The 27,239-nt window shown below is 40.4% G+C and overlaps 1 protein-coding gene across 2 annotated transcripts in view; it reads left to right on the top strand.

Moving 5' to 3' along the window:
• The window catches only part of ZNF740 (zinc finger protein 740), a 604,397-nt gene that overhangs the window by 205,104 nt on the left and 372,054 nt on the right, over positions 1 to 27,239 (top strand). For both annotated transcript variants that reach the window (XM_044083855.1, XM_044083854.1), the window contains one exon: positions 7,600 to 7,695. In XM_044083855.1, coding sequence (XP_043939790.1) covers positions 7,600 to 7,695 — 96 coding nt within the window. The remainder of the gene's footprint in view (positions 1 to 7,599; positions 7,696 to 27,239) is intronic.

Raw genomic sequence — 27,239 nt, 5'->3', positions numbered from 1 at the left:
ACATCTGTCACCCAAATTGGCCATCACATTAGTAACAACACTCGTCTCCTCCCCCCTAAATATATCTGTTGTTGCATAATTTAACATTATAAGGTAGTATATGTGATAAAAAAACAATTATGAAGTAAAATACATCTATTACAATTGAATGTACTCATTCAAGAAACAAATCAAAATATGTCAAATGTAACTGTTTCATTTTAACTTTTGTCAAATTGAGTTTAAAATATCATAAACACCAATCATATATTATACAAGTAATATAAAGGTCGTAACTAATTTATATGCAATGAATTGCTATAATCATCAGTAAGTAAACTAATCCCGTCTCTTTATTTATTTATTGTGCCAATAGATAATAACACCATTTCCCCATCTCCATGTATCTGAAAACAAGAGTGTAAAAATATTGTATAATAGTTTCCTACTGTAAGATGAGATTCCAGTAAAGTCCTCAGTATTTTGAGGGAAGAAATGTAATGTAAATTTGATTTCCCCCTCCCCCTTTTCCCTTATTCCCTTTCTTTCCTTTGAAACCTTTGCTAATCTGAAACTGTTTCTATCTTCCTCAGAATATAGCAACACATTAATTAATATGGTAAATATCTGCATCCCAGACTATACTGTATGCAATAAGCTAATTTCATACAGAATATGTTATGTTTCATTCATTATTTGTTTATCTTCTATCTGTACTAAAATTATCCCCATGTCTGTTTTCTATGTCTTGTAGAAGAAAGTCAAACTCTACATGGGTCTTATGTAAAGACTCTTTTAATATTTCAGTGATGTTGCTATATATGCTATATGTTTGTTATACCAATCAAAAGAAGCTTTGCTTAAATATAGTAGGACTATAAATACAAGTGTAAAAATGTAAGGGTTTAAATGAATCAAAACTGTACTGTTTATAAACACTCACGGATTCTTTAATATAACAGTCATATTATACAGGTTACTTAGCTGCAGTTCATGCATATGACCTATAGATGGCAATAGAGACCAGCAATTCAAGGTATTATCCAGCTTTGCAAAGCTTCTCAGCACAGAGTCGTCTCCATGGAAACAGCACTTTTTTTTTTTTTTTTTTTGCGCTTTCGGTTGTGGCAGCCGCAGTTCAATAGCATACCAGGATTGTTCAGCAGTTCAGATGCATGAGATTGAGGAGGAAAAACATTTGCAGCTTTTCTTTAAGAAAGCTGTTGATTACCTCGTGGCAAGACTAGGAAACACAAAAACGAACAGAAAAAAGGCAAAAGGGAGGGAGAGAGGTAATATAACACATTGCAAATCCAACAAACTCCATCTCCCAAACTCAGCAAACCACTAGACCACCACGAATATATCAATCCATACCAAACCCATCATTTCTCCACAACCAACAGCAAAAAAGAAAAGAAATAAAAAGAGACAAAAAACAAACAGATCAAAGCCTCTCCACAGTAGAACCACCGGGGAAAACCACTAAAGTTTTCTATGTCTTGTAGAAGAATATTAATTTCTGCATAGGTCTCATGTAGAGATTTCTTTCTTTTTAATATTTTAATGATGTTGCTATATATACAATATGTTTGTTATACCTATTAGAAGCTTTACTTAACAATAATAGGACTACAAGTGTAAAAACATAAGAGTTTAAATGTATCAAAAGTGTTCTGTTTATAGACACTCGCAGATGCTTTAATATAATAGTTAGATTATACAGGTTACTTAGCTGCAGTTTTTTCATTTGACTTATAGATGGCATTAGAGACCGTCTATTTAAGCTATTATCCAGCTTTGTGAGGCTTCTCAGCACAGAGTTCAGTGTGTAAACGTCTCCATGGGAACGACACTTTTTTCTTGCTTTCAGTTGTGGCAGCCGCAGTGCGATCGCGTACCAGGGTTGTTCAGCAGTTCAGATGCACAAGTTTAAGGAGGGGAAACATTTGCAGCTTTTCTCTAAGAAAGCTGTTTATTACCTCGTGACAGAACCAGGAAACATAAAAACGGACCGAAAAAAGGCAAAAGGGAGGGCGAGAGCTAATATAAAAACATTGCAAATCCAACAAACTCCATCTCCCAAACCCAGCAAACCACTAGATCACCACGAACATATCAGTCCAGGCTAAACCCTCCATTTCCCTACAACCAGCAGCAAAAAAGAAAAGAAATAAAAATAAATAAATAAATTAATTAAAGCCTCTCTACAGTACAATCATCAGGGGAAACCACCACAGTTATCAAAGAGAAGCCGTTCCCTTAACATCACACCCACATATTCACACTTTTTTTTTAAAAAGATAAATATCTGATGACTTGCTCAAAACATATGAGCTCTCTGAAATGGACAAAACAAGAATATTTCACGTCTATTATCACATATAGCATCACATTCCAGCAGCAGAGCAGTAGATGGGAAACATAATCATTAATGCTACATTATGGGAACAATATCAATGAAAAATCTCTCTTCACAGAGAGACAGGGAAATAAAATGCCAAACAATTAAAAACAAAACAGTTTCTACTACAATAAAGACCCTCATTTCCTCATCTGTAAGTCTCTGTATCTACCATAGTTCCCAAAATACCATAAAATTCAGTCCCCAAAATACGGAGCATTTATTGTAAGAGACAACTACTAATATTAAAAGATAAATAAATAAATAGCTTTTACTTGCTATAATAATTGAGCTACTTTAAGTAAAATAAACTAGACTTAATAATAAGAAACTATAAAATACCATTAAAACAACTATGGACCATAAAAAGAAATTTAAACAACAAAGACTCACCTGTTGAACCATTTCCACTTCCCCAACTTCTAGGTTAATTATTAAAGCCATTGTAAAATATTTTAACTAATCACTTATTCTTGAGCTTCTTTTTATGTTCAGAAATCTTCCAGGAACTGTTATCAGCATTTCTTTTAAGGCTGGCATTTGCCCAGTCCATATCCTCTATTTTATCAAGCAGTTTTCTTGTTTTGACAAAAGTAATGACAGAATCTATGTCATCAAATATTTTTGGACCATCTTGGAGAAATATTTTTAATCTTGCAGGAAATAATAGGTGTGTCTTTATTTGGGCTTTCTTTAGTTCTTTTAGCATTGGCAAAAAAGCTTTCTTTTAGCAATTACAGACAATGAGTAATAATTTTCAAAGTGTAAGACATTTTCTTTATATTTAATTGGAGATTTAGCTCATGCAGTCTTTAACACTATCTCCTTGTCATGAGGTGATAGAAACTTCAGTATAACAGATTTAGTAGAAATTACCTTTTTTCGTAGTAGCCAAGGACCTGTAGGCTCTCTCTTTCCCGTATGAGAGAGCTTCAGGAAGCTGCAGTATCTTAGGGAGCCAAGAAGTTAAGAATTTTTCCATATTACCTTCTTCAACATTATCACTGCCGCCGTGGTGCAGCGGTAGCATTGTTGCCTCACAGCAAGAGGTTCTCCCGTTCGATTCTCAGCTGGAGTGCCTTCTGTGTGGAGTCTGCATGTCCTTCCCGCAGTCGAGTGGCATTCGAAAGACATGTATGAATGGGAGTGCCTTCATTGAAGGTTGGGCGTCGACCTGGCACCTCGGCACAGTAAAAATCTCCTGCCAATCATTAGCGGACCAGAGTTCCGCTGTGGCGACCCCTAACCAGGAAAAGCTGAAAGAACAACAACCTTCTTCAACATAATCAGGCAAACCAAAAAGTCTAATATTATTTCTTCTTGATCTATTCTCTAGATCATCATTTTTTGTTTGTAAAAGAGTATTTTGTTTCAAGAGAAAGTCTATATTATGTTCATCTTCTTGAATTCTAGTGTCCATATCATTCAGTGAAGTCTCTATACCAGTAGTCTGTCTCTTTTGTGGCTTAAGGTCTTCATGTAACAGTTCCATTTGTTGGGAACATTTTTCTTTGAAGTTGTCCAATTTTACATCCATTCTATCAATTTTTGTTGTCAGTTCTTGAATATTAGATAATAGTGATTGTAGTTCCTTCTTAATAGTTGTTTCTTGAAGTGTAGATTTGGAGTAGCTCATTCTGTAGTCTGAAGCCAAAATATTTTCTCTCGTACTTTTTGACAGGAAAAAATAAAAAAAGTTGCAAAGATTTTTATATACTATCCTAAAGGATGATTAGTAGATTCCAAATATGTAAAAAAAAAAAAAAAAGATTAGGATAGATAGATAAATTCAAAAAATCCTGTCACAAATATTCTGTAAAGGCAGAGCAGAAGGTGCTGTTACTCAGTGCTCATCTTGGCCATGCCTCCAGTTACAGAGTTTTTTGAGTTTCCCATTGTCAGTAGGAGAGGTAAGTTGCCCTCACAGCTTGCATCTTTGTTGTGCCATTAGACTAGAGGATCCATCCGTAATTTTTATCATTTAGTGTACTCATTGTGTTTTTTTTACCCCAGTGTACTAGTAAAATAACATATATGCTGATCTGTAAATGCAGTTTTCTAATTTCACTTTTTTCTGTTCAGCTCACATACTTTCTTCATGGGGAAGCCAAATGCAGATTTCACAAAATAGTTATTTCCCTGTAGGTATGTTGATTTTAAAATCAGTAGTGTGCTGCTTCCTCTGTTTTGGTATACAGCACTTACAAGCCATTTTATTGACTCGTATAAGCATGTGAAGCCCTTACATATTATAGAAAAGATGCAATAGACAGAAAAGCAGTCACCCTTGCATGTGAAATAAGGCTACACAGTAGCATCTAGAGAACAGAATCCACTTTGTGTTCTTATAGTCATATCTGGAACATCTTTGGCTTCTTTTAATGGTTTTAGAAATAGTTGCCTGTTAATGTTGTGTTGCTTAGTGCTTTCTGACAGTATTGTCTGACTGATGGATGCTACTTACTCTGTGCTGATGTTCATCGTGTTACACTGCTGCAGTCATCACACTACTGCAGTTTTGCAGGGCCTGCTAGCTTCCCCAAACCCTGTTTAGTACCAACCGCCCAGCCGTAGCTTTGGGATTCAACCCAAGTGTGATGACTGCAGCAGTGTAACTTGATGAACATAGTACAGTTTTGTACCTACCATAAATGTAGATGTTCGAGTGTTCACACTGCTGTAGTCCAGGTTACCCTCCCACCTTCCCTTCTTCTTACCTGGGTTTTTATCTATAGCTCCCTGTTTATACAATCTCTAAGATGTATTTCTATATGGTGTATTTGCTTACAGCTGTAGCTATTGTTTTCTACTTATGTAATTTACTTAGGATTATGTATTGCCTTCCTATTTGGGGGCATCTGACATCTGGGGCAAGAAAAACTGAAGAAAATGGCGTCGGCTGCATCTTTTATACCCCTGGCGCACTGACATCAGGGAAGAGGCGACAGCAACCAACGCCGGACCTAAACTTTGGAATTCTGGCCGACTGAGGGTAGCCTGCCAGCAGGATAACCCAAGAGTAATGACTGCAACAGTGAATACACTCGAACATCTACATTTATGGTAGGTACATAACTCTACCTTTTCCCAGTCTTTATCTAGTGCACCACCTTTGTTTAGACAGTCAAGATAGGGTATTTTTTTTATTTAATTTGCCCAGCTTACATGTGCTGTCACTGCACCACATACTTGCTTACTCATTTTCCACCCCCTTCAACTTTTGACACTTCTCCATTGGTAATCTTATCTTCTTAGTGTATGTGCAAAGATTTTGTCTCCATTTGATATACAGCTTTCATTCTTACTTGGTCTTTGCTTTCTTGATGGCTTTCCTTACTTCATTTTATTTTACTGTTATTGTTCTGTCTCTTCTACCCTCCTAATGGTTTATAATATTTGAACAAAGTTTTCTACATATACCCTACATGGGTAGGGGTGCCACTTTCACTTACTGAATTTAAAGCATTTGCTTCTAAGGTTTTTTTGCCTCTGGGGCAGGAGTGTTTAGACTTTGCAGTGACGTGTGGAAGAAGTACATCAGTTGCTTTGTGAATTTTGTCACAGTTGGTCCTTTTCCTGAATGGTGCTTTTTTGTCTTTAATGTTACATTTCTGAGAGACTGTCTTATTCTTGTCCAAGACACTTACTTTGCATGCAGTTATTATAAGCCACATAGTTGTGTGGTCCGGTCCTCCTTAGCACCTATAATTTTTCAAAGGTCCTGTTTCATTCACCATTTAAGGATACATAAATGCATTTTTTTTACTCTTGCTAAGGGGTAATTGCTTCTTATTCAAACTTTTTTGAGACATACTTCACCCAGCGTATTGAGTGTGATCCTATACTCCCACCCTAGGAATTACAGTCCAGTTAGTCTAGCTAACTTCTATCATCTTGGAGTATCACTATCCTCTTCAGTAATCTCCCACAATTTTTATGTCATTGTTAGTATCCCTTCTGTCCTTTCCTTATCATTCTGTTGTCCTGTAAAGTATGTAAAACAGACACTGTACATGTTATAACACCATTATCTGTGTCATGTTTTAGCTCATGGCAAACAGCACCTAATATGCTGCATGCCATGGATAGAAAGCATGTCAGAGAATTTTACTATGTACTGATTGTCTAACTGGCTTCCACAGTTTAGCAAAGTCCAACATGGGTCTTATCAGTTTCCGGGTAAATCTCTTGTCCCTTTAAGTGGATACTGCCACTCAACTTCCCTTTCTATGTGTTTGTTCACACAATCCTCCTAAAGATTTCTTCACTCTTTTCTCAGCCACACACCCAAAAGTTCGCCTAATCTTCCTTCCACTTCCTTTCCTTTTCCTGCTTTCCTAATAGCGGAATTTCTTACCTGAAATTTTCTTTGTCATGTTTGGTCTTTTCTGTTGAATCACAGCGTCCTCCTTTCGTGCTCTTGGCGCCTTTACATGGGAACAGATCTGTGAGAAAACAACATAGGAGATGTGGATTCTTGGGGCCAAGTTGCATTTGTGAATAGAGTATTTTGTTACACTTGTGTCATTTTATTCTATTTTGATGTGTTGAGTACCACTGGTGTAACTCCTTCTCTCTGGTGCCATTTGGAACAATTTCTTATTCGATGGCAGTGGTGAGATTCATGCAGTTACAAGCATCAAGTTCAAAGATTTGCAAGTGCTGTCTGAAACTGTCTCTGAACCTGTAAGGGTATTTTTAGTACAATCCATTTAAACAGCTTGGTTGCTATGTTTTCTTCTCCTCATGTTTGGCATGATGGTTAAGGTGTTTACCTCACAGACAGCAGGTACAGGCTTTGATTCTCACCTTGTGGAAATTGGCCAGCCTTAAAAAGGCCCAGAAGGCCAGCTAGCTTAGTACTGAGCCATATTATGTTTGCCTTTTAGCTGTCGTTCATAGTAAAACAAGATTTATGTGGAAATCAGTTTTACAAGCCCGTTGTAACTTTCTTGTTCAAAAACTGCAGCAAACAAGTCAACAAAAGTTTTTGCAGGTTCTGCAAGTGATAATTTATTTAGTTGAGCATATTTGACCACTTGTGGTTACATCTGCATTAGCTCTTCTACCATCATTGGTGGAAAGAATTGCAAGTTGTCATTGAGATGACTGCCTGATTGTGTTTTTACATGTCTTTTTAGAAAACTGTTATTGTGCGTAAGAACATTTTATGTTAGTTCTACAGGTTTCAGTGGCATTTTATGTTTGTTCTACAGGTTTTTAAGAAAGAGAAAGATGAAGAGGAAGCTGATGAAGGCAAGAAGCTGTCATGTGACTCTGTAGAGCAGCTTTCTAAAAAGATTAGTAAAAGGGTAGGTAATAGCAACAGCAAAAGCTGGTTAATGAAGTAACAATTTTCATTTTATAACTGTGGGTATATTTTTCAGTATGTTTCCTGTGGGAATTGTTTAAACATCTGTGACATATAATGATCTGTGGTGTTTTAGTAATAAAAGAATATTTCAACTACTGCTGAGTTTCAGTTTGTAATTCTGAAAGTTGTGTACCTTATTTCTGGCTTGTAATGGAAAACGAAAGTTTGCAGTTTGTGTTTTAATGTGGATAAGTCTTGTTCATTGTTCAGTTCACTGAAAAACAGTGCAAAAAATTAATTTCTTCTTCTTCTAGTGTTTGCTGCATTTTCTCTCCAAGATGCAGTAATGTCATACATATTTGATTGTAATTACTCAAGTATGTTGTTAAATGCCTGTCATATGATGAGTACATGGTATTCTACTCTTCTACTAATTAAAAAAAAAAATACTATGATGCATGTCTGTCCTGCTGTGGTTGAATGACTAAGTATAAGTATTGCATTGGCCTGTCTTCTGATGGCTGTGATGTAGGCATATCCAAGATGGACAGTGCAGAATGGTGAAAGGGCATAACTGTTTTCTTAGACATTGTATTTCTTGAAATTGGATCTCTGACCTTTTCTGCTGATGTTCTTCGTGTTTCACTGTTGCAGTCATTACATTAGGGTAATCTGTTGGCAGATTGTCCTCAGTCGGCCTGATTAACAAAGTATTGGGTCCTGCGTCGGTTGCTGTCCCTTCTCCATGATGTCAGGTCATCAGGGGTATAAAACATGCAGCCAACCCCATTACATCAGTCTTTCTTGCCGCGCGGTTCCCGAAGCAGAAGCAGTTCACAAGTGCCGGTCGGCCGACTCCTGAAATTTTCATTTTCGAGTTTCAGAACTGAAGTCTTCAACTAAAAAGCCAAGTATCCCGTTGGGAAAACTTTTTCTTGCTCCTTACCGATATCGGTAAAAGTTAATAATTGCATTACTTGTGGGAAGCAAATACCTCATAAGGATTTTCTTTTGTACTGTATTCCTTGCCTAGGCCCTGACCACAATGTACCTCGCTGTCGGTTTTATGCTAAATTTAATCAACGCACTATTAAACGTCGGTATATTTTTGCTTCTAAATATTTTGGCTCACACTTTAATTATCCAGAAATGTCGTCGGTTAGCAGTCCGACTATCGGAATACTTAAAAAAACGCAAAGAAAAAGACAACAGGCCGTCGAGGTCCAAAACTGATGATGACGCTTCTCCTAAGCCAGTTGCCAGTTCGCTGGTACTCAGTGAGGCGCTTTTGCAGCCCCTGATACCCACTACTTCTGATTCACAGGCCTCTACTGTGACCCATTTGGAGTCCGGAATGCCGCGAGATGCTTCAATTATGGAACCTGCTGATGTCTCTACCTTAGATGGGTCCGGAGCCGCTGTGCAGGCACTGGCTTCTGAGGTTGTTTTCAGGCCTACAGATTTGTATATTAGAACGACGCCATCTTCAAAACTAAGGCCAAAATCTAAATCTATGTCTAAAAAACTGACTCCTGGGTCACATGTGCAGGCCCCTATGCCTAAAAAACAAATGATCAAAATGGTTGAAGATTTAATTACTCTGATCAGGGCTAGCCAACCGCCCCCCCCCCCCTTCCTTCTAAGAGGCCTAGGCAAGACATTGATTATGAATCTTCTGAACAGGATTCTATTTCTTCTGACTCTTCTAATGAACAGGAACAGGATTTGTCTATACCTACTTATGAGGACTCTGATGCAGAAGATTCCATTCCTTCTTCTTCTCCCCTGAGAATTTTTCTTTTGGGGAAACTTTACATACCTTACGGGAACATTTCTACTGGGAAAGTCTGGATTTCTCTGAATCTAAAAAGAGACTTAGGGATTTTCTTCTTCCTCAACATAGGCCTTTGGCTGTGCCTCCTGTTCTAGACATTGTTGATGATGTTTTTTCAGAATCTAGTATGGCTCCTCATTCTCTGCCTCCAGCTCCTTGTAAGCCAGACAGATACTACAGGGTTCCTGACTCCCACAAATTCCTTTTCAAAAATCCTATTGCAGATCCTGAAACCATTTCTCAGGGTCCCAAGGGCATTACGGCCTCTACTGCTAAAAATCCTACCCCTTCTGATAGAGATTCCAGGGCGCTGGATAGATGGGGGTAAGAAGGTTTACACTTCTGCAACCTTGGCAATCAGGGCTTTAAACTGTCAATTTCATATGCTTAAATATCAGCAGCATATCATGGGACTTCTTAAACAGAAAATGATGTTAATTTCTGACTGTGTGGAAAATAAAGATTTACAGGATTTATTGCATTCAGCTGAACACGTTGGAAAACATACTTTGCAATGTGGCTTTGATTCTTTGGAGGCCTCTTGCATGGCTGCTGTAACTGGGTCTGTGCTAAGAAGGCATGCTTGGCTCAAAGAGCAAACTCTGCCTGATCATGTTAAAGCAAAATTGTTGGACGCTCCTTTACAACAGGATCGTCTCTTTGGTAATAAGGCTGAAGAAGTTTTAAAAAAGATGGAAGATAAAGCTAAATCTATGCAAACTGTGAAAGACTTCTTACAAGTGCAACCTCCAAGATTTAGTAGGCACTGGCCTACTAAGAACTGGTCCTTTCTAGTTCCTTCGAGAGCCACTCAAGTAATATCCAGACATTCCAAAGGCTCCAGGTTTCAGTCACAAGGGACTTTTAGAACAAAACAATGGGGTGCCTCCTCCTCCAAATCTGGAAACAACAAGGCACCTCCCTATGGTAAGCAGTCTCACTGACTTCCCTCTACATTTACCAAGCTCTTACCTTTTAGCTGCCCCTTTGGGGGGGAAACTGGCAACTTATAACCCAGGACAAATGAGTTTTAAATATAGTATCCTAGGGATACAGATTTCATTTCTACACGTTGCCAATCCCAAACGGATGGCCAGACCTGCCCCCAAATCAGTGGGCAGAGGCCCAGAAACAAGTACTGTCTTTCGTGAACATGGGAGCTATTCAACCAGTCCCAGAAGAGGAAAAGGGACAAGGTTTCTATTCAAGACTTTTCCTGGTACCCAGAAAAGACAAATCATGGCGTCCAATTCTGGACTTATCTACTCTAAACACATTTCTGGACATTTCAAAGTTCAAGATGCTGACTTTTCAACAGTTACTTCCTATGCTAGGCAAATATGCCTGGTTGGTAACTCTAGACTTAAAAGAGGCTTACCTGCATATCCCAATCAGGGAATCTTGCAGAAGATACCTCCGCTTCAAAGCAGGCTATCTGCATTACCAGTTCTCTGCACTGCCCTTTGGCTTATGTACTGCACCCAGGGTCTTCACAAAGTGCCTGTCTCCAGTAATTGCATTTTGCAGACAAAGAAATATTCAAATATATCCATACCTGGACGATTGTCTAATTCAGGCAGAAAACAGGGACATTCTTCAAAAACATCTGCTTGTTAAAAGGGTTCCAACTTGTCTAGGATGCACCATAAACGAGAAGAAATCACAACTGGTACCCTCTCAAAAAATTACATTCCTGGGTGCAAGCTTGAATACAACTGCCCAGATGGCTTACCTTACGCCAGAAATTCATTTGGTAACTTACTTCAAACAAGTGGCCACAAAAACCCTGCTATTTGCAAGACAAATTCTGCAAGCCTTGGGGTTCATGTCCTCCTGCATTCCTCTTATTCCATATGCAAGACTGCATATAAGGAAACTTCAGTGGTACTTAAAGAGTTTATGGAGTCAACTTTGTCACAGCCTGGAAACAATGATTCCTGTCATACCTTGCCTGCAACTAGAGTTCCTATGGTGGGCAGAGGTCTGCCACCAAAACAAGGGACTTTCATTCTCTCCACCCCTTGCCACCCAAACCATAACTACAGACACATCAGACTATGCTTGGGGGCTCATCTGGTGAGGAAGTGCATTCAGAGCAAAGGGAGCCCAAATCAAATGCACCTTCATATCAATCAAAAAGAGATGCTAGCTGTACAGAATGCTCTGACAGCCTTCAAGGACTACCTTCATCCAGGACAATTAATGATAAAGATGGACAACACCACAGTTATGTGGTACATAAACAAGCAGGGGGTTACACATTCCTACCCCCTTTGCAGACTAGCCATGGCATTGTGGAACACGGCCTTGACCTGTCAAGTACAACTACAAGCTCAATTCCTGCCAGGAAAGCTGAATACTCTGGCAGCCGGACTAAGCAGAAATCTCATGGACCCACACGAATGGAAACTGGAATCACAGATATTCAACATGCTGATACACAAATGGGGGAGTCCAGACATAGATCTTTTTGCCTCACCCCAGAATTATCAGTTGGACAAATTCTGCACAAGGACTCATCACAAAAAAGCCTGGAAAGTGGATGCTCTATCCTTCAGCTAGAAAAACCTATCTGTCTGTGCTTTTCCACCTCTGCCTCTGCTCTCCAAAATTGTACTAAAAGTCGCACAGGACAAACTAAAAATGATTTTGATTGCTCCAGACTGGCTTCGCCATCACTGGTACCCACTCCTGCGCAGTGTGTCACATCTTCCACCCTGGCACCTGCCTCAGACACCTTACTTACTCTCTCAGCAGAACAACCAAATTCTGCACACTCCGCTCCAAACTTTGAATCTTGCAGCATGGCTAATCACCTAAATTCACTCTTAGCATCCTTCAGCAAACCTGTGATGGATGTCATTTTGCAGGCAAGAAGGCCTAGTACGAGAAAATCTTATGCTGACAAATGGAAAAGATTCTGTAACTGGAATCAGTCACAAGGGATAAGCACAGCAGTGCCCAATATTCTTCAGATTTTACAATATTTAACTAAGATGCTCCACAAGGGCCTGTCCTTTTCTTCCATAAAAATACATGCCTCAGCCATTTCAGCTCATTACAACACAGATCCTCCCCTCTTCTCTCATCCTCTGCTAAAGCAGTATCTTAGAGGGGCAAAAAACTTAAGATCACCCAGGAGAGCTCCAACCCCTGCCTGGGACCTCAATTTTGTATTGGAAAAACTCACTCTCCCTCCTTTCGAGCCAGCTGCTACTGCAGACTTAAAATTTCTCTCCTGGAAAACAGCTTTCCTTTTACCAGACACTTCAGCTAGAAGGATTTCCGAATTACAGGCTCTTATGGCAGTGGAACTTTTCATTATTTTTCAGGCGGACAGGGTGTCTCTCTGGACCAATCCATCTTTCATGCTTAAGGTGGTATCCATTGTGGCTCTTAATCAGACCATTCATTTGCCAACTTTCTTTCCTAATCCACAGAACAAGGGGGAGCGGATTCTGCATTCATTGGATGTACACAGACAACTTAGATTTTACTTAAACAGGACAAAATCTCTAAGAAAATCTGATCAACTACTGGTGGCATTTGCTGCAGGGGCAGAGGAAAAAGCTATTGCAAAGCAGACTATTTCCAAATGCATAAGCCATTGTATTAATTTCTGCTACATGCACCATGGTAAAACTATCCCGCAGGGGATCAGATCTCATTCCACCAGGGCTGCATCTACTTCTACAGCCTTTCTCAGAGGTATTCCTACCAGAGACATTCTAGAAGCTGCTACCTGGATCTCAGTTCATACTTTCACCAAACATTACCATTTACCTTTCTTTAAATCCAGAGCTGGCTTTGCCACTGCTGTCCTGCAGGGCCTTATAGCTGGTCCTAATGCTGTATAAATCCATCCTCCCAATCATAGCTTTGGGAATCTACCCAGATGTAATGACTGCAACAGTGAAACACGAAGAACATAGTACAGTTGTGTACACTTATAAATGTAGATGTTCGAGTGTATTCACTGTTGCAGTCCTGGTTACCCTCCCTCCAACCCCCTGTTTTTCTCTTACTATACCTCTACTTTCCTTTACTATGCTTAAAAGCCTTTTTGGTATATTTGCTTTTGTTTGGAGGTATATTTTTGTGTTTTTTAGTTACTTAAATATTTGGTTGCCCATTTGGGGGGCACCTGACATCTGGAGCAAGAAAAACTGATGTAATGGCGACGACTGCATGTTTTATACCCCTGACGACCTGACGTCATGGAAGAAGGGACAGCAACCGACACAGGACCCAAGACTTTGTTAATCAGGCTGACTGAGGGCAACCTGCCAGCAGATTACCCAAATATAATGACTGCAACAGTGAATACACTTGAACATCTACATTTATGGTAAGTGTACACAACTGTACTTTCCTGATTGTTTTTTGTTCACTCCACCATTCATTGTCGTGAGTCAGCCCACCCCTGAATTACCTCAATCAATTTCAAAGTTTCCAGCGTCCTCCCTCTACTTGTCCCATAATCCTTTTTGCTTAAGCTGAATCCTGTACTTTTTTGTATTTCTATTTATTATTCCCCCCGTAGACTAGTTCAGCCACTCATTTCTCCCCTCTAGCTGCGTGCTTGCCCAAGACTGTAAATGATTTCTGCCTTCCTTTATTACAAGGCACCATGTTCTCAGGAATTGTTTAATCAAATGTGTTAGGATTCTTCATCACTGCTTACAGAGTCAGCTTCTCCTTCTTCTTCTTTCAGCTTTTCCCGGTTAGGGGTCGCCACCGAAGATCACCTGTCCGCTCATGATTGGCAGTGGAGTTTTACAGTGTCGAGTTGCCAGCCCGGCACCCAACCTTCCACAGAAGGCACAGCATACTACCTGTAATACGCTGTCTAAACACTTGCTCTGCTCGTGTTGGTCTTATTACTTGCATCTGTTATGTAACTACCTTCCTGAGAATGTAGATAGCGACTGTATTGCTGATATGGTTTTGAGACATTGTTAGCTGCCATAGTTAAGGCACTTGAGTTGAACTGCAACTGTAGTCATTGCTGTTTTATAACAAGATGTCATTATTAGTAGTTTTGTTAATTTGTCATGCCACCTGTGCTGCTTGGTTGACTTGCTGCATTTATAATTGTTAAGTATTCTGCTGGTTGTTTCTTTTTCTGTTCTTTATCTTATGCTCTCACTCTCCTCCTGCTGTACTGATCTCTGTATGCCTTCTCATATTCTCCTTCCTATGTTAACAGTCTTAATATGCTAATATCCCCCCTGATTCTGTCATTCATTCTGATATCCTTCTATTCCTATGTTGCATTATTCTTGGTGTGGGATTTTCTGCCTCAGGTGACCCGTACATCAACTCCTATACAAAAGTTTCAGCTTGGCTGTTGTAGTGACGTGGGATGTCGCATGTAGGCCATAAACCAGGGACCTTAAAATGTGAAGTCTGCATGCACAGACCACAGAACTTTTCAGCTGCAGACGACTGTCACATCGTGTGCTTCGCTCCTTCACCACAAGACATCATAAAGCTAAGTACCCTGTTGGGGTTTTTCTTCTTTAACCCTAGCTAAAGCTTGGTTTATTGTAGTAATCTTTAGACGATGTCAGTAAAAAAAGTCAAATGCCAATGTGGTTGCCAGGTACCCCATAAAGACACGCACGACCGCTACGTTTTTTGCTTAGGCCGGGAGCACAATCACAACACTTGCTCTGTCTGCCAATCTTTCTTTCCTAAGACTCTACACAGCCATCTGGCTGCACTTAATCTCTACCTAGAAAACCAGTGACTTAAAAAATTACCTCTCAGGATGGATCCCGTCTCTGAAACCCCAGCTGAACCTCCACAAAACAAGGCCAAGATTCCTAGGCCCTCTTCCACTGCCACTCTGCTTTCGGACGCCTCACCAGCTACTGATTTAGGAGTTGATGGACGTTTGACAGATCTGTCGACTTCTACAGTGACCTTCGAGGAAGCTGCTTTGCAGTTGATGACTAGAACTCCCCCGGAGCTAACCTAGACATTGGCTACCACCGAGGTTGAGGGAGAACCAGACACAGCCAGGCTTCTGACCGAGATTGCTTCTCCTGACACAGCTACCCTTAGCCAGGCATCCGATTCCAGGCCTACACCTAAGTATACCCCAGTCAAAATGAAACAAAAAAAAAAAAACAAACATCTGGCTACACCCACCAAAGGCCTACCTGACTGGCAGTCCTTCACCTCTTCTTTGATGCAGGCCTTTATGGCCCTTAGGCCATCAGCTTCTTCTCCATCTACTCTTCCTCTCCTCAGCCCTAGTCCTGCCTCTGCCTCCTCTCTTCCACCACCTACCTCACAAGACAGGAAAGAAGAGCAAGAGACCTTTGATTCATCTTCAGATGAATCTATATCTTACACTTCCCAAATAGCCTCTCCTCGAGTATTATTCCCCAGATGAAGAATTCATTGAAGGGGACTCCCTTCCAGAGGATATCCCCTCCGGAGGTGAAACCATAACCAAAATGAAGGAATACTTCAAATGGGACATCTCACAAATGTCTGATACTCAAAAAAAGGTATTTTGAACTATTACAAGTGGAATCTCCCTGCCCTTCTGCCATTCCACCTGTTATTCCTGCCTATTTAGATGCCTTTTCCTCGACATCAAAGACACCAGATTCTCAGCCAACTGCTCCTAAGAGGCCAGACTGCTTCTACAAGATGCCTGATGACCAGAAATTTCTAGTCAAACCTCCTCTGACAGATCCTGCTGTGATTGCCATTTCAACAGATAAACAATCCAGACTCATTCTGTCTGCCTCTCTCTTACCTACGGAAAAAGACAGCAAAACAAAAACCCATATGACCAAATATGCTCTGGATCTGGCCTCTCAAGCCACTACACTGCTGGCTGCTACTCCAGACTGCCCCACTAAATCTGACATCTCTTCCAAACTATCTCTGGCTGCCCAAGTAGCCAGACACTCCATTAGATGCAGTTGTGATGCTGCAGAGGCCTCTGCATGCTCTCCAGCATCTGCCACTGTACTCAGGAGATATTCCCAGCTTCGCCTGCAACACTTGCCAGAAGACTTCAAGTCTAAAATCTTATATGACCCTCTGGACCCTAATTTCCTTTTTGGTAAACAGTCAGCAGACCTGTTCAAACATCTGCAGGAATTGCAAGGCATCAACCATCTTTAGGTGTCCTGTACTTCTAAATATTACAAGAATTACCCTGCAAAGCCACCTTTGTCAGAAGAAAACTTGCCCCAGCTGGACCTACCTCTTCCAGACACAGAAGAGGGGCCAGAAGACAAACCCCTTTCAGGCCAGCTGTCTCTCAGCCCCCCTCTATACAGCTCTTTCAAGACAGAGGAGGCCCCAGCAATGTGCGACTGCCTTGCACTCCTTTCCCTTTCCGCCAGCCTCTCCCACTGCCTCACCTTTTGGAAAACCATTACCACAGACAAATGGGTTCTGGCTGTTATTCAAAAAGGATACTTCCTCTCCTGGAAAGAAAGGCCACCCTTAAGGGGTGTCCCCTTCCCACCAAAAAATCAGCGCCACCTGTTCCCACAGATTCTGACAGAGTTTCTGAACTTGGGCACCATAGAACCTGTCCCTCCTGGGCAAAAAAGAAAGGGCTTCTATTCAAGACTTTTTCTGGTCTCCAAAAAAGATGGACCATGGAGACCGATTCTAGACCTTTCCTTCTTAAATGTGCCCACCTTCAGAATGTTGTCCCTGCCAAATTTACCCTCTCTCGTTCCAGCCCAGGCTTTCATGGCCATAGTCGACCTGAAAGATGCCTATCTGCACTTACCCATTCTACCTTCCCACAGAAAATTCTTACGTTTCTCTGGACCATCCTCTCACTTCCAATTTACTACATTACCGTTTGGTTTGTCCACTGCCCCCAGAATGTTCACAAAATGCCTGGCACCTGCCATAGATTATTGCAGAACACAAGGGATCCAGATTTACCTCTGTCTAGACGACATCCTGGTCCTAGCAGACTGCAAGGAAACCCTGTTAATCCATCTAGAGTTCACCATGTGTCTACTACAAAGACACTGGGGTTCACCTCAACCTCCCAAAATCCTCCTTGACCCCTGAACAAGACAAAATATTTGTGGGTTGCAGGATCAAAACAGACATAATGAAAGCCTTTCTTCCCCAGGACAAAGTCAGCTCCCTGACCTCCCACTTCAAAGCCCTGCTGCAGACCCAGCAAATAACTGCAAGGCAATTCTTAAAGACCCTGGGTCTAATGGCAGCCGCTATCCCTATGCTACCACTAGCCAGAATGCACATGCAAAAGGTACAGTGGTATCTAAAAAATGTATGGTCACAGCACAAACATCCTCTACAGCAAGAAATCACTCTCCTCCCCTGCCTTCAGACAGAATTAAAATGGTGGATTCAGCAAGGTCAGCTGAATCCGAGCCTTCCGCTGCAGCTACCTCTCCCAAACCAGTTCATGCATACAGATGCTTCAGACTTAGGATGGGGAGCCACAGTGGCAACCTACAGGGTTCAAGCAAAGTGGCATCCTTCATTAAAGAATAAACACATCAACGTGAGGGAAATGACAGCAGTCCTTTTGGCACTGAAAGCCTTCCTTCCACTCCTACAACTAGGTGTTCTCTAAATAATAACAGACAACACCACAGTTATGTGGTACCTCAACAAGCAGGGAGGGACAAAAGCGTACCACCTTTGCAGAGCAACCTTACTAATCTGGGACCTAGCCTCACAACACAACTTGTCCCTGCGTGTATCCTACATCCCCTCGCAGGACAACAAACAAGCAGACCTTCTCAGCAGGACATCCTCTCCAAATCACAAATGGATGCTGGACAGGAATGTCTTTCTAGATATTGTCCACCACTGGGGCACACCTCAGGTAGATTTGTTTGCCCCCCCCCCTGAACAGACAACTGCAGACCTTCTGCTTCAAGACCTACTCCCCACTAGCTTGGAGAGTAGATGCTTTCAGCATTTCATGGAAGGAAAGGTTTCTATATTCCTTTCCTCCCTTTCCATTAATTCAAAAAGTCCTCCTGAAAATCAGGAGAGAGAAACCAAAAGTCTTGTTGGTGACCCACTACTGGCCAAGGCAGCACTGGTTCCCCCTACTTCTCAATCTCACCAAGGGCAGTCACCACAAGTTACCCCACAAGGTGGACCTTCTGACACAACAAAAGGGAACACTCTTGCACCCACACTTGCAGATGCTGTCACTGATACTATGGGTGATAAACTTCTAATTCTCTTCAGGCACCACTACTCAGAGGATGTGCTTTCAGTCCTGAGGGAGGCCAGAAAACCCACTACAAGAAAATCTTCCTTAGCTAAATGGGAGAGATTTTTAAAATGGTGTATGGGCAAGTCATGGGTCCATGCTTTGCAGATTCTCCCCCAGTTCTTGCCTATGTGTGTCAACTAGTAAAGGGAGGACTCTCTTACTCTTACTCTTCAGTGAAAGTCCACCTTTCATAATCTCAACCTGCCTGCCACTAGACCCTCCCCTACTAGCCAGGCTCAATGTGAAGCTATTCTTAAAAGGAGTCCTACACATCAGACAACCAAGTAAACCCATCCCACCACCATAGAACCTGAGCTTCATCCTTGAAAAACTAACCCAGTCTCCATTTGAACCTGCTAGTAGGGCTACTCTGCAAATGTGCACATGGCAGACAGTCCTGCTAGTGGCCATAACTTCAGCCATAAGGGTGTCTGAATTACAGGCCCTTATGGCCTGCCTTCCATACACTACCTCCCACAACTACAGGGTAACACTAAGACCTAACCCTACCTTTATGCCAAAGGTGGTCAATGATCTGTCCTTAAACCAATCTATTCTTCTACCCCTCTCCTACCAATGAAAGTGAGAGAATACTTCACTCCCTGGATGTACACAGACAGCTAAGCTTTTACCTAGACACAACAAAATCCATAAGAAAATCCAATCAGCTCTTTGTTTCCTTCCACTCCAGGGCCCGTGGGTAAGGCAGTCTCCAAACAAACCATTGCATGTTGGATTAGAAAAGCTGTTTGCCTATGTTTTTCACACCATGGCAAAAAACTCACACTGGGAGTTGAAGCTCACTCCACCAAGACAGTGGGAGTCTCCAAAACCTTCTTAAAAGGCGTGGACAATGCTTCCATACTAGAAGCAGCCACATGGTCCACCATTCACACTTTCACCAAACACTACAAGTTAGACAGTGTCTCCAGAGCACTTGCAGGATTTGCCAGAGCAGTCCTGCAGGGCTTTGTGGAATCAGCCTATTCTACCTCCTCCCTTCCTTCCAACTAAGCTGTGATACTCTTGCACACTAAAAATACTGCAGCATAGAAATAGAAAGACAATAGAATAGGTGTGTAAAATCTTACCATAACCATACATGTCCTTCTCTTCCATGTTGCAGTATTCCTTCCCACCCACCTAACCCCCTTATCCTTTCTCTCACTCATTACTGATCTGTCTTAGGTCTCTCGGAGGTTATACCCTACCCTGTGACCAATTTAACCACATAATGGCTCCTTGACCCTATGATTGACATCACTGGCTACTCCAGCTGGGCTTTCAAGTTCTGAGGTCTGTGCATGCAGACGTCACATTTAAGGTCCCTGGTTTATGGCCCTACGTGTGACATCCCACGTGACTACAACAGCCAAGCTGAAGCTTTTGTATAGGAGCCGGCGTATGGGCCGCCTGAGGCGGAAAATCCCACACCAAGAATACTGCAACATGGAAGAGAAGGACATCTATGGTTATGGTAAGATTTTACACAGCTGTTCTTTCTTCTAGTTGTGATCCAAACTTTTGTTTCATTTTTTCTACTAAATGTCTCATTATACTTTAGGTTTTGATTTTGGTTGACTCTATATATCCTGTGACCTCAATTCCATTGGCTCCTTTAACATTTTCATTTGTTTTTCCTACAGTTATCTGCCCAACAGTCTCCCTGTTGAAAACTTTCTCAAAGTCTACCTTATGGTACTGCATTACAATGTTTAAGTAGTGCTGTGGGTCTCTGTACTAAAAAGCAGTGCCACAAGATAAGTTAACTCTTTCTCTAGTTTACCTACTTTGTGTTTAACCTGAAGACTGATTTCTTGCAGAGTACGGGCTTTATTCTCTATTTGTTTATTCACTATATACTTTGCTTTCCCTTCATTTGTATTTGCTAATCCAGTATTTAGTTTACACTTAATAGTTGTTTGTTGGCTTGCTGAGTAGTGATCACCCAGCTCAAGGATCCCCCTCAACCTCTAGCTCACTTGTCCGTATCCAAACTCCTTTTTGTTTTCTTCTTTTTCCATACCTAAGGTAGCTTTAGTGCTCTAACTTCTGTGGCTGCTATGGTTAATTTTTGTTTTCTTTCCCAATACTTTACTGCAACTAAAACAATTTGTGGCTGAATAATTTTTGGTGCTGTACTAAGTTGTAGGGTCACAGACAGATTATTTTCTTCTCTGTTAAATTCTCAATTTTATACAGTTACCAGACAGGTTTTAAACAAATAAATAATTAAATGCCACTTCACTGACTCAGGCAAGGACTCTTTTTCTTATTGTCTTTCTTGAAATTGGATCTCTTACCTTTTCTGCTGTTCCTGATTGTTTTTTGTTCACTCTCCATCACACACTGTCATGAGTCAGACCACTCCGTTCCCTTACCCTACCCCCATTTTCCACCCACCCCCACTACTCCTGAACTTATAGTTTTATAACTCTACACACTTTGCTACACCAACCAACCACAACCCATCTATTTACCTTTTTGCATGTCCACACCCATTCCACTTCCCTCCTTCACATACTGCCACTCTATCTTCCATCCCCTACTCTACTATCCAACCTCTACCCATGCTTTTTCTTACTAAATAAATATACATCTCATTTCCTGCATTGTATCCCTGTTGCTAACTTACCCTGTGTCTAACTCCACCTTACTTTATATGCCTACTCCTTTCTACACCATCCTTCCTAGTTTAATCACTCTTTACTCCACTTCACCTTCTCCTTATGTCACACTGCCCTTGTACTCCTCTCTACTGCAATTGAACTGTAAGCCTTCTCCTTCTTATATTCTTCATCTAGCATACTTATACTGTCTTTCTCTCTTTTCATCACAATTTTCTTTTCCCTATTACATCTCATTGCAGTCAACCCCACCTTCTTTCCCCCAAATACTCAACAATCACAAATCCTTATCTAACCAGTCTGAAAGCTACACAGATGTATCTTCTTGCCTCTATCAAATAAATCCCCTTCTCCTATTCAAAGTGAAAATTATTCCACTTAAAAACAATATCTACTTTATTGTGTTAAATAATACTACCATCTACTTTCAGACGTACCTTACCAAACCTCTCAGAAACCAACAGCTATTATTTTACACATCCAGGCTTACTACCTTACCATTATGTGGAGACATTTACCCAGTCCAGGGCCCACGTCAGCCAATCCGTCCACACTACCTTACACCAGTATTTCATGCATATCCTTATATATGGTTACTCTAAACTTCCAAAGTATTTGTAATAAAATTTCTGACTTTCGTACATGGATTATTCTCAATCAACCAGATATCATTGCTGCTACCGAGACCTGGCTAAAACCTTATATAAAGGACTATGAATTTCTTCCGACATGCTTTGAAACAATAAGGTTTCATAGGCCGCATAAAAAGGAGGTGTGTTGCACTGCTTATTCCTAATACTTTCAAAATAGTTCCCTTCACATATACTATTTCACAGTTTTCTAATGCTGAAATTCGTATTTCTTTTCTAAAAAATGAATAACTGTAAAAAAAAATTGTGCATCATAGTTTTTTACATACCCCCTGGCAGCAACATACCCTTACTGGAAGAGATCCTCACCTGGATCTCTAATAATATTAAAAAATGAAACTGTCATTCTGGGCGATGTTAATATAATTTGGCTAAACTTATGCTCTAATTTCCCATCTTCAGATATTAATCTACTTATCACTTCTTTAACCAGACTTAATAGGAACAATAACATTGTCTCCATTTTAGACAGGATTCTGGTTACTAACCCACATAAAATATCCTCAACTGGTACATGACCAAAGACCCTTGGTGATCACCTTCCCGCCTTTGTTTGCCAAACTGCTTCCTCCTTTCAAGATTAAGACCAGTATAAACTAATAAGGAACCTGACTAACTTTAATCCACTGATCTTTATCGATACCCTAAAAAAGATTAATTGTTGCATGCTAAAAACCCTCCCTCTAGATGATCTAGTCAGCTGCTTCAATTCAATATTTCTAGATACACTAAATAGTCTTGCACCACTTCATCTAAAGAAGATCAAAAGGAACCATGCCCCGTGGCTGACTAAAACTGTTAAGGAACTTGTGCTAGCGAGGTACAAAATTTGGAAGCAGTGGCTGGAAAAAAAACCTCTCCAGACCTGTTGAAAGTTAAACAACTTCGCAGCCAGGTAAAAAGGCTAGTCACCAAAGACAAAAAAGAACATTATCGAAAACTTCAAACCAACCATAAGCAGAACCCCAAAAGATTTTGGAATTCCATTACATCAATACTAAATCTGGGCACAAAGAGCAACCCATGTCCACTTCATGACAAAACACCTCAGGAAATAGCCAGCCTCATTAATTCTCACTTCATCAGTACTGTAGCAGATGTCACTGCTAACTTTCCCCAAGCACACTGCGGCATAAGCTTTACCACACCATCAAAACTGTCCTCTTACTCCCCTTCCACTGCACCCTCTCATCATTCCCATAAGGGCACTAACCATTCTACACCCAATTTCACACTTGATCCCATTCCAACCATTACAATAAAAAGATTACTTCTCAAACTCAAGCCTTGTTCTAACACACCTGACAACCTACCCATGGAATACCTAAAACTAGTAGCTGAAGCTATTACCAAACCTGCAAGTATAGTTTTTAATAGATCCATCCTAGAATTCTATGTCCCAAAAATTTGGAAAAAGGCATTAATTCTTCTTCTTCATAAAGGTGGCAACGCTGCTGAAATCTCCCGACCTATAGCCATTCTTTCTCCTATCTCCAAGATCCTAGAAAAAAATGAGTACATATTCACCTTCTAAACTTTCCACTGCACAAACAAATCCTATTTCCCACACAACATGGATTAAGACCAGCTCATAGTACTACAACTGCCCTATTATCCTTTATGGACACAGTTAATAGAGCCCAAGATGCTGGCAAAATTCTCTCTTCCCTATTTCTAGACCTATCAAAAGCATTTCATACAGTCTCTCACCCCCTCGTCTAAACCACCTCTCTAAGGTCACCCCCCCCAACTGGTTCAAAGTTACCTGTCAGATAGACAATGGGCTGTTAAATGGCAACACTCCCTCTCTATATATATCTTAACACCTCTACACGGGTTCTCCAAGGTTCTATACTAGGACCCCTCCTATTCAGCATTTTCATTAATAGTCTTCATTTTTCAGCGTGTCAGTGATCTCTTATTCAGTACGCAGATGGCTCGACTGTTGTATGTTCTGCTGATTCCATTTCCGATCTTCAACAAATCACTGAAATGGCCTTTACCTCCACAGAGACCTGAATGCACAGTAATCATCTATCCCTTAATCCAAACAAAACCAAGCTAATACTATTCACTCCGAAGAAGGCAACTCCCTTAAACAAAGCTCAGTTCACTGTACATTCTCAAAGTAACACAACAATTGAGGTTGTTACTCACACAAAATTATTGGGAGTAATTATAGACGAGCACTTGAAATTTGACTTACACATACAACATAGCATCAGCAATACTCACAAAAGCTAGACATTCTCTATAAGCATAAACACTTCCTTAGCACCTCCACAAAACAAGCCCTTAGTACCACTTACCTACTATCCTGTCTTGTCTGTGGCTCCCCTCTACTTAGTAACCTCCAGTCTTCCCTAAAAACTAAACTTGAGACATTTTACAACAAAATCGCCAAGTTCTCTACACACACACCAAACATTCTACCCATCACTGTACCTCTATACACTCTGTGAACTAGCTGAAACTACCACACTACCTCTCCTACCTGTTACTAACAGCAGCACACAAAGTAATTTTTAAACCATCAGACTGTCCTGCTCTTAGTTAGATATTTAGTTACTGCCATCCAAAGAGGCCTCTCAGATCTGAAGTTTTACACCTTTTGTAGGTACACAAACCAAACTTACCAGCCGGCCAAGTTCTTTACTCATGCTCTGTAGCCAAAACCTTGAAAGCCCTAACATAAATTATTAGGACTACTCAGAACCTTGCTTCGTTCAGAACTTTTGTACGAGATTACCTATCTTCTGTCTGGAACTGCACTTGCACCAAGTTTCCACCCTTCAAAAATTTACTGCCTTTGCGTAATGATGATACTGATGTTTCCATATCCACAATCTAATAACGTTGGGTGAAACCCTTACTACTCTAGCACCTGAAAGATGTATGTAATGTTAACCTTTTTACTTATTTGTTTTTTTAGTTCCCTATTTGTCAGTTTTTGTTTTACCATTAATTTAATTATTGTTAACTATTTGCCTATGTTGTATATACTCTTGAAATGTATTCAAGCTGTATGTATTCTCACATATGTTCATATTGCGGAGATTTGTTTCCCTGGGCCTGCACTGAAAATGGGCTGTTAACGGACCAGTGGACTATCTTGGTAAATAAATGCAAGTAAATAAATAAAATAAAATGTTTTGACATTAGTTAAATACATACACAGTGATAGTGAGAATGAGTATTACTGAAAGATTTAAGCTGATCCACAAGCAAGTTGCATTTGGATTAGGGAGTAGGTTCAGTTTTAAAATTTTAAGGAGCAAAAGGAAAAGAATGGAGGGAATGATAAGACAGTGTGAAGGATTAATGTTTAAGAGCTGCAGCATCTTTGCTATATTATTTAACATTAGATTAATTTATTTAGAATTGGAATGTTTAAGAGAGTTTGCAAAATGGAGAGTATGCAGGACCCATTTAAGGCTATGAGCAAAATAGTACACTTGGTTTATACAGAGGGGAGTTGAATTGTATTGTCAGGGTCAGTGACCTAACAGGTAGCATGCTTGCCTTTTGTGCAGGAAGCTCAACAGGCTGCGGGGTCTGTTTCCACTCCAGGGATTCATTTATAAATTGCGGATACTGCAATGTAGCATTTAGGGGTGCTGCATTCCTGAGTGTGCTGTCCTTTTAATGATACATTAAACCGAGGTCTTATCACCTTGAGGTGGTGGTAGCTCAGGTTGATGTACAAGATCCCACAGTTTTTATTGAAAAGAGTAGAGGAAGTTTTCTGGTTTGATATCTCAGTCTTCTGGGGGAGAGGGTGTAAGTCTGGCCAATTCTGGCCTTTTCCCCTTAAAAGAGGCTACTAGGCTCATGGGACTAACTTAGTCAACAAAGAGTAAATTAAATAAAAAGTAAATAAATAAACTAACCAATGTAATAAGAATAATTTGTGGACTGTGGTGTGCAGGTCATGTAAAGATGCATAATTTAAACAGTGGTCAGATATGTATGAATGAAAAAGCAGCACCAGAAGCAAGACAAAGGCAACAATAAAATAACTATTTAATATTAATGTACAAAGGTAAGCACTTTCGGACATACAGGTGCTTCTTCAGACCATACTGCAACACGACAGACACAGCACATTTGTGTATAGAAATCAGTAAAGCAATTATCAAATCAAAAAAGTGGATTTATTTACCTAAACAAATCCCTAGACTTCAGCATTGGTTTTAAAAAGACTCTCAGGCCAGGCATTTTGTCAGCCTGAAACCTAACAATCCAGTAAAGTTCTCTGTATAGTTCTTAAATCACCCCTCCTTGGTCCTAATTCAACTCTTTCAGTAGCCTTAAACACAAACTTGTGTGAGCAGCCCTGCTCTAACAGATGTCTGGCTAAGGCATTCTTAGCATCCCCCTTTCTTATATTGTACGTATGTTCTCTAATTCTTTCAAAAAACAAATGATTTGTTTTGCCCACATAAAAACTAGCACATGATTTACATGTAGCTAGAAAAATCACATTAGGGGTTCTGCAGTCAGCAACTACTCTAAAGGAATATACCTGGCCAGAGACTGGGTGAACAGAAGTGTTGTGTCAGTATGTGAACAAAAATTACATCTATGACAAATGCGTATACCCTGTGTAGCAGAGTCCTCTTGATGTTCTATAAAGTTATTCCTATAACACAAATGGCATTTAAGAGACTTTTTGTTCTTATACCTGATACAGAGTCTCTCACCCACTATGTTCTTGATGTGATCATCTGTTGTCAGAATATGTCATTTAGATCTAATAACATCACATGTTTGTCTTATGTCACTTGCATATGACAGGGTCAGGGGAACCCGACCAACATCCATATTCCCACCTCTTGAAGTATCATCAGACTCCATCTTACAATTCTCGGAAAAATAGGGTCTAGCAATACAAGATCTTAAACATTGTACTTCATTACACATTTCATCTATTTCAGCATATCTACAGCCTCTGTCTTTGAAATATTTCTTTAATGAAACCAGATCACTAATAAAACCTTCTTCCGAGTTATTCAGCAGTGAGACTGTCATTCCCTGACCCTTGAGTACATTCCTTTTTATGTGCAATGGATGCATACTACTTCATTGAAGAACAGTCTGCATGGTTTCTTGTAGCATCTCATTGTAAAAAGGCCATTCCAATTTTTATATATGGAAACATCCAAAAACATAATC

This window comes from Protopterus annectens, chromosome 9.part0 (assembly GCF_019279795.1).
Source record: "Protopterus annectens isolate FY-2018-M chromosome 9.part0, PAN1.0, whole genome shotgun sequence".
In the NCBI taxonomy this organism is placed as follows: Eukaryota; Metazoa; Chordata; order Ceratodontiformes; family Protopteridae; genus Protopterus; species Protopterus annectens.
The sequence above is the reverse complement of the archived record's forward strand: the minus strand, read 5'-3'. Positions and strand labels throughout refer to the sequence as shown.